Source organism: Sparus aurata, chromosome 16 (genome assembly GCF_900880675.1).
Source record: "Sparus aurata chromosome 16, fSpaAur1.1, whole genome shotgun sequence".
Lineage (NCBI taxonomy): Eukaryota > Metazoa > Chordata > Actinopteri > Spariformes > Sparidae > Sparus > Sparus aurata.
In genome coordinates, this window is record NC_044202.1 from 22,743,714 (window position 1) to 22,756,597 (window position 12,884).

Here is a 12,884-nt window from a genome sequence, read left to right on the forward strand (position 1 = left end):
GTATCAGTTAACAATGAAAACCTGCTGCTACAAGGTGTGATAAGACAATATGATCATCCCGTGATGATACAGTTCAGATGGTCACTGTGCAGCATGTGCTTCCACAGAAAAAAGGAACATCATTCAGTTCTCTACTAACTTCAGTTTTTTTCTTCAATTTGTTGAAATGCAGTGTACCTACTGTACACCGTCCTGTCAGTCCTAAAAAGTCCTAAAAAAACCCTGTCTACACAACCACTGTCCCTTCAAAGGCATTAACTACTGTGATTTTTATTTCTGAGCTATAAAGTAACTAAAATATACAGTACACATATGCAATAAAAAATGAACAATCATTTGTTGTGCTGGTCTCCAGTAGGAGCATTGCAGACATATCTTCTTTATAGCACTTTGGCTTAGAGAAGTGCTTCTCAACTGCTGCCAGATTTAGCTATTCGCACAATCAGACACAGTGATTCCTAAAAAGTGCCTGACAATATTCAACACAGCATCATGCCAAACCATGGAGAAGACCTACACTCACTCATCGATATAACAGTCACTGAAGCAATTTTGGGTTAAAAAATGTGATGCCAAAAATCAATCACCTTTCCTTTTAGTGGATGACCTGCACTGCCTTTGAAGCGACAGCTGCCCTTGGAAGCATGTTAACTTCAAACTCACACTGATGCTATGTTTATGAATTTGGAGTGATACAGTCTTTCTTGCAGTTTGTTGAAAATTGTAGTTGTTGTTTATGTAGCAGCTCTAACTCGAGAGACGCTCCAGACTTTGTCTTATTGGCATCACTGTTTAGGGACTGGTTTGAACTACACAGTGACCGATACAGATTCCCTTATTCATACATTTATTATATTATATTATCAGAATCAGAATCAGAATTTCCTTTATTGGTCCCGCAAACGAGGACATTTCTACATCACAGCAACCAAAGTACAGGATATTGTAATAAACAGTAATAGTCTTAAAAGTTAAATAATGCAGTCAAAGTAAGAAGTAAGGAATACATAATAGATCTATAAAATAGAACTCTACACATAGTATATAAAAAACTTTTTACACTGTTAACAGGGTAATTGTAGCGGATATGGGTATGTGCTGGTTGTACATTATTTGAAGTATTCTATCAGAGGATCATCAAAGTTTTGTGTAATTCAGCCAGTAATGTAAGCTTCAATTAAACATTATTTAAAGAGAAGCACACTTATATTCATACGTTGCTGGTTCAGCTCCATGTCTTTTATTAGAAAATATCCCTCTAAAACAATATATAATGTGCATGGTAGAGGTTGGTGTAGGATCGATGATGGTTGACAGGCTGACCTGTGTCCCATGATGGAATCGCGGGACACAAAAAGTAGATCATCAGGTCATCAGGTCTAGTCACTGATTCTCATTTATAAACACACATCAGCCATTACAGGCAGCAAATGTTTGTTCTTTGCATGGGTATGTCAGACTGTGAAAACAGTGCTCATACAAACGTGGTCCACAATAACTCTTTCTTTGAACACCCCTGTTTAAAAGCAGAGAATAAAAGGGAAAAGTTGCTGTAAGTTGCATGTAACAATCCAGACCTTATCCTTAATAGTAGCATTTAGAAACAGCACAGCTTGTCAGTAGAGAATTGCTTTGATGATTAATTTGTGCAGCCTCTCCTAGCCCCACACTCTCCCCTGTTTTACACTTTACATGCATGCTGTACAGACAGATGCATTGCTTCAGTTTCTTTCTTTTTTTATGTTTTCAATGTGACTTTTGATGAGAGACAGTGGAGACAGTGCAATCAATGAAGGGAGCTTAACTTCTAGCTTTTCCTCAGAGGCATAGAGTACAATATACAATGAATCCTCATATCTGGCCAACTGAATATGTCCATTGCCAATGACTCCCAAAACTACATCTAACTGTTCCCACAATGACAAAAAACTGTGACGATGACTGTTAGAGATTACAAGCATCAGGCAAACTGGACCGGACCTTAGCTATCACATGGTAACATTGTAAAACTAAAGTATATGCCTCCAAAGAGGAGTAGTAGGGGGTTTAAGCAGAAAATAAAGATGCTCAAAATAGCAGCATGTTCCCCTCTTGAGGAGCCACCATTGTTGCTTCAGTCGCTGCTGGTTATCACATCTACACCAATCTACGACTGGCAGTAGTTCCTCATTGGACACTGACTTGCTAAACTCCTGTGGTTTGGCCACTAGCGCATAGCTTAAAGCCCGGCAGGATAGATTTGTAAGATTGCATGGTCACATAATCTAGCAAGTCGAGCTGCCTGACAAGGTAGGAAGACCTGGCCTTCATAATCCATTTAGATGGGATTGATGGAGATCTTATTTCAAGATAGTCCAGCTCCTTTGAAACCTTGTTAATGGGACATAAAGCATGTAAAAGAGCAATTTGAAAGCAATGTTTAAGGCAAGAACATAATTTATAAATATGAAAAAAGTCTTTAACTAATGTATTTAAACAGAGTGAAGAGAGTGTGGAATGGGAAGGAACATTAAATGAAAATGTAAATAGAGATGGTAAAAGAAAAAATCTTGTGATGAGTGTGAGTAACATTCCACTTGGGCACACAGACCACAGGAAATGAGGGAGGATTGACTGTGGCACTATATATATTTCGCAACACGACATATACAATTACCACTATCAGAACCAATCTTGACGCCACATAAAACCTTTGTGGAGCTGCTTAGTGCTGTGTGTGCATGTTTTGAGGTGGCAGTGAGACAGATAAGATGCTCACAGAGACTTTGCCATTTAATCCTAAGTGATTAAAATACCTATGAAAACATTATGGATGTAATAAAGTCATTTTTAGCACACTGACACAGCAAAGATTGCTTCCAGTGTTAATGAATAAGGGACTGTAGACAGAGGAGAAGGAGGGCATGTCCTTGAACCATGGTGATGATCCTACAGTACTGTGACAGTGGCTGTGTGTAAATATGAAGCCAGTTCAAGCAATAGTAATTAACACTGACCAGCTTGTTACAATGCAATGTTCTACTGGGAACCCTTTGGTCCCTGGCATGTTAGCCACTTGACACGCACCACCCACCTAAAAGCTGTTGCAGACAAAGTACTGGCAACAACATTTGCTGATGGCAGTGGCCACCCAGCAGGACAGCGTACCCTGCTCTCTGACGAACACTGCTCAGGATTGGCCCAAGGCACATGACAAAGAACTCCCAATCCCCCAGATCTTAATCCAATGCAGCACCAGTTGGACATGTCTGAACAAGTCCTATCCATGGAGGCCCCACTGTGGATCAAACTTGTCTCTGACTCAGGGCAAGGACACAAGACCTGCCTGGCACCAGGGTGTTGGTGGTGGATATTTTCAGTCCTGTGGGTGGCGAGCTGGAGCCCCATGGATTGGACTTGTTCTTGCATGTCTCACAGATGCTCAATTGGATCAGGATGTGGGGAATTTGGAGGCCAGGTCAACACCTAGAGCTCTTTGTCACTCTCAGGTAATTTTTGAGCAGGTCGGGGCACATTGTTCTGCAGGGGAGACTACTGCCATCAGGGAATGCTGTTGCCATGGGGGGCATGGAGTGGTCTGCAGTGGTGTTTGGATGGGTGGTGCATCCATATAAATTCCAGTACGCAAAGGTATCATAATGCCAGTGTAGGTCTCTATGAGTCAGATGTCAGAATGGTGGAACTGAACAGAACAGAAGCAGAAGTGATTGTCCCTACCCAGCCAAGTAGCAACTACACCCACAGGTGGTGGAGCAGATCAGTCAAGGAGCCTACAGGTGGAGGGATGCCTTGAGCCTTTCATGTCCTGTTTCATGACGCGGTACACTGGTACTGTTGGTGGCTGCAAACTGGCTACAGTGGCCATATATCACAAAGATCCAGGAGGTGCTGTTGGGCAGCAGAGGGCATCTCACAATCAGACAGAACATGTTGTTGCTGGTGAAAAAAAGGGGTTGTGGTAGCCAGAGCTCCACAAACTGGGGATGCCCAGATCGATCGGCAGCTGATCAGTTTTTCATCAAATACTCAGTTGATGCTTGTGTTTTAATAACTTTCCAAGCACTGGGTAGGTAATCTGTTTTGTTCTCCTGCCTGCCTCACATATCAGACACACAGACTCCCCCCAGTGTTGTTGGCAGAAGAGTTGTGGATTTGCAACGTCACTAGTTGCTTTTTAGAATCAAAGCCGCTGAGAGGGTCTGAAAACTTGCTAATTCTAGCAAGAAAGTTGCCAAATTGACAACACCGCAGGTGTGATCATGTGTTGCTTCAGACTGTGCACAAAGAGGAGGGACTATTCACAGACAGCTCTGTTGTGAATGTTCATAGAGACGGAAAGAGCGAATCGATTCTTGGTAGTTATTAGCACTGCTCTCTTAACCCAATGTACAGGAGTAAAAGCAAGTTGTTGACAGAAGAGCCAATAAGATTTCGCAGTTATTTACTCAATACTGTACATTCACACAACATTTATAGCAGAGGTTATGCTGCCACCTGGTGGAAATCTCAATACACTACAAAGCAGTCAAACTGACTTTATAATGCCTACTGCTACACCAGCTGCTATAAGAAAAAAAAAGAAAAAAGAAGAAAAAAATGATCTTATAGACTGTGTGTCAATCTATATGGTTTATTGACAATCTGCAGTCATTTGTCAGGAATGGACAAGGAGAAGGGTCTGTGAATTGAGTGATATCTCAGTGGTTGCATTTTGGACACCTTCTAACCAGATATTCAGTTCAGGGCAAGAACTTTTTTCAGAACACTGGTGTTGGATTCTTTCCATCTCACTCCTGGGCTTTCTATAAAGCAGGAGATGCTTCACAAATTGTTACTGCAACTGGTCCTTCTCCTTTAAACAAGCTCAATGTCTCATGTGGGGGAATTATGTTTCGAGCCCATTTTGAGGTAAGATAGCTTACATGATCGTCCAGCAAATGAGTACACAGGTGCTGAGTTCAGAGTTTGTGACACTCCCAACCAAAGGTCATTTTTCAGCGGGTGCTCACAAAAGATAGGTATATTGGAGCTATCTTGGTATCCTCCTAGACCTTCACCAGCTTTAGGAGTTTATCAGTTAAATGTAGCATCAGGCTCTTCCTCTGTTTTTGTTTGCAGAAGATGCTTAGGCTTAGGCTAGAGCCTGAAAAAAGTGCTTGAATTGTATGGGTAATGCTTTCTGTATTTGATTGACATTCTTTTCTCCTTACCTCTTCTGACCTGACACAGTTTTAGCTGCATGCCGGGCCACTTCACTCCCCTCGCGACTAATTGACATGGTATACTGTGGTCAAATAGTTGACAGAACTGAAATAAAACAATTGTTTTGATATGTCAACAAGGTTTTAGAAAGAATGAGTCCAACTGGTAGAAAGATGGTTTCTCATGATGTTGATGCATTTCAAGTATCGTTAGGTTTCCCACAAGACATATTCACTGTTGCAAATCAGTGCTAAAACTTAACTGAAACTTAAATTGTGCCATGCTGGATGACGTTGCCTTTTGGTGCAGCCATAGTAGAGCCATGCAGGTTAAAGTTCCTGAATAATGAGTGTGAAGGCTCAGAACGTTCACTGACAGATTTTACCCATCCGATATTTTAACTGCGAGGAATCCTCATTTCAGATCCTCCTTTTTCAATATCAGTTGCACATGCTGTTCATTGAACTGTAAGTAATAATTAGCTCTACCCTGCTTTGTATTGTATGGTGCCATGTCCTGTTAGGCCTCTGTCATCTCACAATAATGTAAGCCCAGAAATGTTTAGCTGATAATCCACTCTGAATTTTGTGATGCACGCAAACTACAGTAGAAAATGCTGTTTCAAATATTTATATAATATATTTTTTCAGTTTTGCCACAGGCCTCTTTTCTTTATTTGGTCATATATTTTCTGAATATATAGTAGAAAAAAAGCAAAAAAGAGCAGTTTAGGATGATTTTGATTGACATTTACTTTCACCATGCTTCATGAAGACACTGTTTACTGCTCCAACCATTCACAGCAACTGTGGAGTTTGTTATGACGGTTTTGTAACATCAGTGTATACTCTGTGTGAAGTGAAAAGGAAAATTGGGAGAATACGGTGATGAGCTGCTTTTTTGTTGTTTGTTTTTGAATGAAAAAATAACGGTACGCAGCTGCAACTTAAACAAGTTTAATACAATTGTAACCTTCAGATAAAAGCATTTAAACATATTGTAAATGTGGAAAGAAAGTGGTGACATGACACTGACAATCAGTAAATGTCTTCATAAATGTCTTCTTAAACTTTAAAGGGAACAGCGACATTGAACGCTATCAAATGGCCAATAAGAAAATTCCTTTCAAATACGCCAGACCAGTAGAGGAGTGGCTACAAGAGAAAGGTAACTTCAAACAAACATGTTTCTCTGCTTATGTGTGTTTACTTCACTGTTCTTCTATAATAAGAGGATTGAATGTTTCTCTATGTATCAAGTTTAAGGCTTAAATGAACAGTGTGCATTTCCAAAACAATATTCATACAAGCTGTCTTTTTAGAATCTTTGACCAAAGTGATGCTTTTCATGTCTGACAGATTATCTTTAAACTGAACGTCAATGTAAACCAATGCATGCATCATTATATTGTAATTTATGTGGTCTAAAAGTGCAAAATACTTAACTGACAAAGAAACTAAATTACAGTAAAAAAAAAAAAAAAAATAGATGAATAACTTGTAAAATAAATTAATATAAACAAAAAAAATAATAAGGATTTGTATTAATGAGTTGGGAGGGAAATGTCCCATGCAATCATGACTTTAAGGGTACCTGAATAGTTGCATCTACCCAAAGTTAGCCTACTTGCTATTTTAGCCAAATTTCTGACAAAATATTAACAACTAATTGCCTCATTTGAATTTACATCTCCGTACAGACAGGCAAAAAAATAATCATTAAAAGATCAGTTAAATACTAAACTGAATCACTGCTTTAGCTGGTCATAATGCCACCACAAAAATAAGAGCCTGTTGTAAATGCATAGTGTACTCTGTTGCAAATATCTAACATTTGCATGTCTCCTCTAGGACGGCAGCTAACAATTTTCAACACCCAAGCAACAGTCGCGATTGGTGGTAGTGATCGCAGCCGGCCCTTTCAGGGTCAACTGTCCGGCCTTTATTACAATGGCCTCAAGGTGTTGAACATGGCCGCTGAGGGCAACCCTAACATCAAGATTAATGGCAGTGTGAGGTTGGTAGGTGATGTGCCCAGTGTGGCAGGTTCCGCCAGGACCACGGCCATGCCTCCAGAGATGTCCACTACCTTCATTGAGATTACCACCATGATGTCCACCACTACCACACGGAAACATAGATCCTCCTCAACTGTACAGGTATGGAGAGACTTTCATAATATACATAGAGGGAATTACACATATGACAGAGGACATAGTCACAATATGCATGAAATTAAAACAATTTATCAATTATCATGGCAACCCAAAAAGTTGATTAAGACAGGAAAACATTGTACCAGTCCTCACAGTTTTGCTTACATCATTGTTACAGTTAAGGCTGCAGTATGAGTTTTAGAAAAATATGAAAATGCTCTCTGAGACCTCACAAATCTTGTTTTCTGCCATGAGCCAAAAATTCTTGACTACATTTCACATAAATGTCTAAAAGGATAAAATAATGACTGATAAAAAGATGATATCCAAAAGGTCAAATCCCAACTCCATTGTGACATCATTATATTCTGCAAAACACTTTACTGGCCATTATTGAACACCATAACTTAGCACAGAGGGCATATTGTGACCATATGTCTCATTTGGGTAGATATTGAATTGTAGACACTAATCTAGAGAGAGAATGAGATATAGATGAATGCTCTAGACAGAAAGCCAAGTGAACCTTAAGTTAAGATCTATTCATTAGACAACTGTTTCCAAGGTCAAAAAAGAACTCTCATGATACCTTTTAACTTGTTTTGTATATTTTTCATGTCTTTCTGTGTCTTGTTTTTGTGGCTGCCCTTGGCTTCCTTTGCTGTGACCTCTAATGACCAACGCTCTGCCCAAGAAGCACACACCAGATGATATTGTGTCATCTGCAGAGTGTTCGAGCGATGACGAAGACCTGGCGGAGTGTGAAACTAGCCATGCAGGTGGGCTAGGTTAGTTTGCATTTGCTTGCTTTCTTTGTGCTTTCACTCATTTACACCTGAGGATCAAGGTATCCTCAAAGCATCACACCCCCATGGTTCGTCAAAGTGTAACTTCATACAGCAGCCAATGTAGTGAAAGCAAGCTGTACCACACATTATCCAATCCAAGGCAAGCTGGATTGTCAAATGCAAAGTTCAAATTCAAATTTAAAATATTTGAACTGGTACATCAATCATACAGAAGTTTCATTGAGTGTGTGGCTAGTAGACGACAGAGACACATTAATATCACAAGCTACACTTGCACATGGGGTCTTTCAAAGTAGTTAACATGGTCACCAATGAACATACAAATTTTGTCTGCTGAGCGAAATAATAAGAGTTAACATGTCATCCCAAATGTGCAAAATTTGTATGATGGTGAACTATGTTCTCTGCACTGATGCGGCAAAATGTCTCACATTGTGTTTGAGTCCACTGCTCCTGCCATTCACTGCTCAACTGATTTTCATTTTGAAACAGCACATTTTTACATTTTTTCAAGCTTGTTTTCTGTTGAAATGCAGTGTGTTGTCCAGACTACATCCATGTGTTATACTTTTTCTTATCATTTGTGTTTTTCCATATTTAGAGGCTTGCATTGGTACATGTAATAGAGAACAGATATCATTGAATTTCTGTGTACAAGTTTTTCCTTTTTTTGGGTCATTCTTTTGCTTTTAGGTGTACTTGTTATTCTGTCTTTTTTGTATCTAAATATAAAAATTTCTAAAATGTTTAAGCATTGTGATAACTGAGGAAATCAGTTTGAAAGAATTTGGGAATTTCCATATTTTAGAAACACAATTATTTTTGATGGAAACAGCAAGCAGTCACGTTGTCAGTTCCCTACTAAATAAATTACTTTTCCAGTTTTGTAAAATATTCATAACATATTTAATGTTTAAAAGAAAACACAATGCAACTTTCCAAATAATGCTCATTTGAACCCATGACAGCCATCCAGACAACAAAGCTTTAAATTATGGCTGGGCAAAATAAATATTGTATTGCTTTTGTGATATGAGACTATGTATTCTGATATGCAGGGCTCCAGACAAATGTTTTTCACTACAATCCCCTAAAATTATTTTTACGGTTCCAACATCAAAATGTTGTTTCTTTACTTTATCATCAGTAATTCTTAGCTGAAAATATTAGCAGACTGTACTTAGCACTGTACTTAGTACTTCAGTACATTTATTTACTGTCAAACATATGCTGATAGATGGTTATCATTCATCAGGTATGATGAAGAAAGAATGGAATTCATATTATTACTAAACTATGAAAAACACAATATTGCATTGTAGTATCTGAAAAACAAATTTGGGTTTGTTTTTTCTGCCAATCCACTGCTACACTCCAGTTCAGTGGGTGGTGGTAATGCACCTATAAGATGGTTTGCCAGCTACCATGAAGTCTGGAAAACGTAAAAATGGAAGACATACACTTGTGTTATATCATTAAAGTACAGTTTACTGCATGTTATGGTGTAAGTCTGAACACTGGGATCACCAGCTACTGTGGCCAGCCTAGTGCAACATTTAAAAAGGTTATTTATAAGGAAAAAAGTTTTACACTGACCAAAAAACTAATGTGCATACAGATGTATACTTCTGTGTGTTTGTAATGTTTGTTATATAGGAGGACAATCTAGCAGAAGTGCTCCCAGCTGTCTTGCAAGAAATAATGTACACATGTATTTGTTTTATTAGTTCAGAACAAGGTTTCAATAAGAGGAAAAGAAGATTTAAACTGTTAAAAGTAATAAGTCAAAATGTATACAAACTGCTGTTTACATTACTTTATCACTAATAGTAATTGTGTATTCCAGTCTAAAAAATATCCTGATATCATATCAAGGCCATATTGCCACGCCGTAATTTATATGGGTGCTTTTGGGTCAACATGGCATAAAGACAAGTATAAACACACTTCTCCTCAGTTGGTCACAGATGACATAAAACAATAAAGCATGTCATGCAAATTATTATTAAAACAGCGAAGCAAACTTGCTTATTATACTTGGACTATTAATCAGGAACATTTCACCATACAGCAAGACTTTTAGCTCAACAATATTTCCATTTGAAATGATGTTGATCCATTCTGCAAATAAGAAGCTGATTCAGCAGAGTTTGATGGAGTTAAATTTGGTGATGTTTCACAATAAAAGAAGTATTGTTGCTTTATGTTAAACATTAGCATCACATCGTAACATTCAGAAACATAATTGGTGAGGATTGTAGTACTGTTCTGCTGGACACCAGTCGGTTGTACCTTTGAAGGTCATTCCCAAATTTTTTCAAAATGTATGTGTAAGGCTGTGGTGTAAATGGGTTTAAAGCTGTGCTGTATAGCCTGAGATTCATGGGGATTTGTGAAGAAAGACAAAGACAGGGCCCCAGTCATCCAGTCATGTGTTTACACAGAAATTCACGACATTCTAACCCTAACATCACGTTTTGACGTTGACAGCAGCATGCTTTGATTTGAGATTTCCTTTGTTGTATCATTTTGGAAGTCAATGCTATTTCCTGTTTTCTTTTCTTTTAAAATCTTTTGTTTAGACCATCATTCCCGTCTATTCACCACTTATCCAAAAACTCATTCTTGTATTTTGGCCTCATCATGTGTGGCATGATGTTTTGGTGGGTGATAATTGTTTCCACATATATTCTGGGCTACCATAAGGCTTTGTACCATGCAGCTTTTAATGAAGACATCCCTTTTTCTGTTTTTAAAGCAAATAAAGAAGGCAAAAAAAATCTATTCTTGCCATCAACTTTTTTGTCCTGATCAGGGAAAGTTCCAAAAGTAGTTGAAGGCAGGTTTATTTAAAAATTGTACCCTCCTCATTCGGTCTTTCACTCTCCAACCTTCCACTTCTTCTCTAATTCTACTGTGCATTTGAACATACTTTGGCATAGATGGCAAAAAACGATTTCTTTTGCCAGAAACATTAATATTTTCCACTTATTTTTTTCTTTTAAGTGACCTTTGATCATTGATTTGCATGCTTTTTTTATTGATCCTTGACTCCATTGAGCCTTTAGGCTAACTTGGTTGCTTTGTCTGCATTCGTGTTTAAGTTGAAATTTTTTGCGGTCGCAGCAACATTGAATCTCGTCTATCTTACCCCACACTGTCTTTATTTTGTCAGTGTGGCTGTTGTCTGTGTGGTTTGCCGATAGAAGTTATCAAGTGATTCTGTTCTCTGTTGTAAATCTGTCGTCTTCTCCTTTCCTTTCAATCAATTTCATAAGATGGCAGTTCAGAAAGGTCCTTAAATAGTTCACACAGTAAACTTCTAGATATTTGATGAACAAGTTAACAGGTTCTATTTTTTTCTTGGAGACCATAGATATTATAACTTATATAATATGATACTGGAACAAAAGCGATTAATGATATGTAATGTCAGTATCACTCAAACAAATACGTACATACATTATACACATGTAAATCATACAACTATATCTTATGTGATTCACAATGCTGTTTCAAAATACTGTGCCAAATGAAGGAGGGTCATGTTCGCCAGGTTTTTGATCCAAATGCACTAAACTTTAAGCTTGATAAAATGATGGCCACACTAAACAGGATAAATCCTCAAAGCATATCCAAAATTAATTTTCAGGTTTTTTTCTAAAAACAAGAACAAACATTTTTGAAATCCGATATACAGATTACGATTACAAACTTCAATATTTGCATTTTGTAGAGAAAGTGCCTGTAATTGCTGCATCTGCTACTGATTAGTAAAATTTGATTTGCACTGTAGCACCACCTAGAGGTGAAAGGCATCACATTTGACAGTAGTGCTGGTGATACCATGTATCATGTGCCTAACAGCTACGGTGGTTTTTAATAAAGGCTAAAAGATAGCACTGTTGGTACCATGCTTCAACATGATGTTTTACTTTCTCAGAGACAAAGTTGCAGAATTGCAGACATGTTATATCATCACTGTAGCACCCCTGGGGCAGTGTTACAAAACACACCCTAACCACACCCTAAAAATGCTGATAAACAATGACAAGCAGCATGTGATATAGAAAATGCACACGTTTTATTCAGGCTCATCTGAATATAGTATGTACCAAGATGAAATATGAGTCAATAGAAGCCAAAAATATGTAAAAAATCTAAAATGGCAGAATGTTTTCCAGTCACAAAGGGGCGTGGCTGATATCAGCTGACTCATCATCATTGAAGGAACCCATTGTAGAAAGCTCTATTCTACTCCGAATAGTTAATGAGTTATCAGCCAGAACAAAAACATTGTAATAACTGACCACCTCTCTGTGCGTGTTGTTAATAAGACATTAAAAAGCAGATTTTGGGAGCAGATAAATACCAGACATCAACACATCACACGATTAGTCATCATCTGGCAATGTTTGTAATGTTGTCCTTTGTTTCCCCTTGGTCTCATACACTGGATCTTTATTCTGCTCTTATTAAACAAATAAGGTATAAAGTGTCGTAATCAATCACAATGCCTAATTAACATCCACGCAAAGAGAGAATTTTCAGAGAATAACTGCAATCATGAGATGAGTTTGTGATGTGCATGCCTGTGGTGCAGTGTAGGACAGGATCCTGACTCTTTTACAGGCACCAATAAATCTTGTCAATATGTGTGAGCTCACATTGAACAGCTGGATAGTTGGCCAGTATAGAGAACATAAATCAGCAAACAT

At 38.2% G+C, this 12,884-nt stretch overlaps 1 protein-coding gene across 17 annotated transcripts in view; it reads left to right on the plus strand.

Annotated features, from left to right (window-relative positions):
• The window catches only part of nrxn3a (neurexin 3a), a 184,065-nt gene that overhangs the window by 160,009 nt on the left and 11,172 nt on the right, over positions 1-12,884 (plus strand). For 5 of the 17 annotated variants that reach the window (XR_003987136.1, XR_003987140.1, XM_030443865.1 and 2 more), the window contains 3 exons: positions 6,280-6,369; positions 7,053-7,360; positions 8,052-8,136. Coding sequence is in view for 9 of the 17 variants with exons in the window: in XM_030443865.1 (XP_030299725.1) it covers positions 6,280-6,369; positions 7,053-7,360; positions 8,052-8,136 (483 nt within the window). In the remaining 8 variants the exon portion in view is untranslated. Of the gene's footprint in view, positions 1-6,279; positions 6,370-7,052; positions 7,361-8,051; positions 8,146-12,884 lie in introns of all 17 variants that reach the window. The other 12 variants (XR_003987137.1, XR_003987141.1, XM_030443867.1 and 9 more) reach the window with 3 other exon arrangements.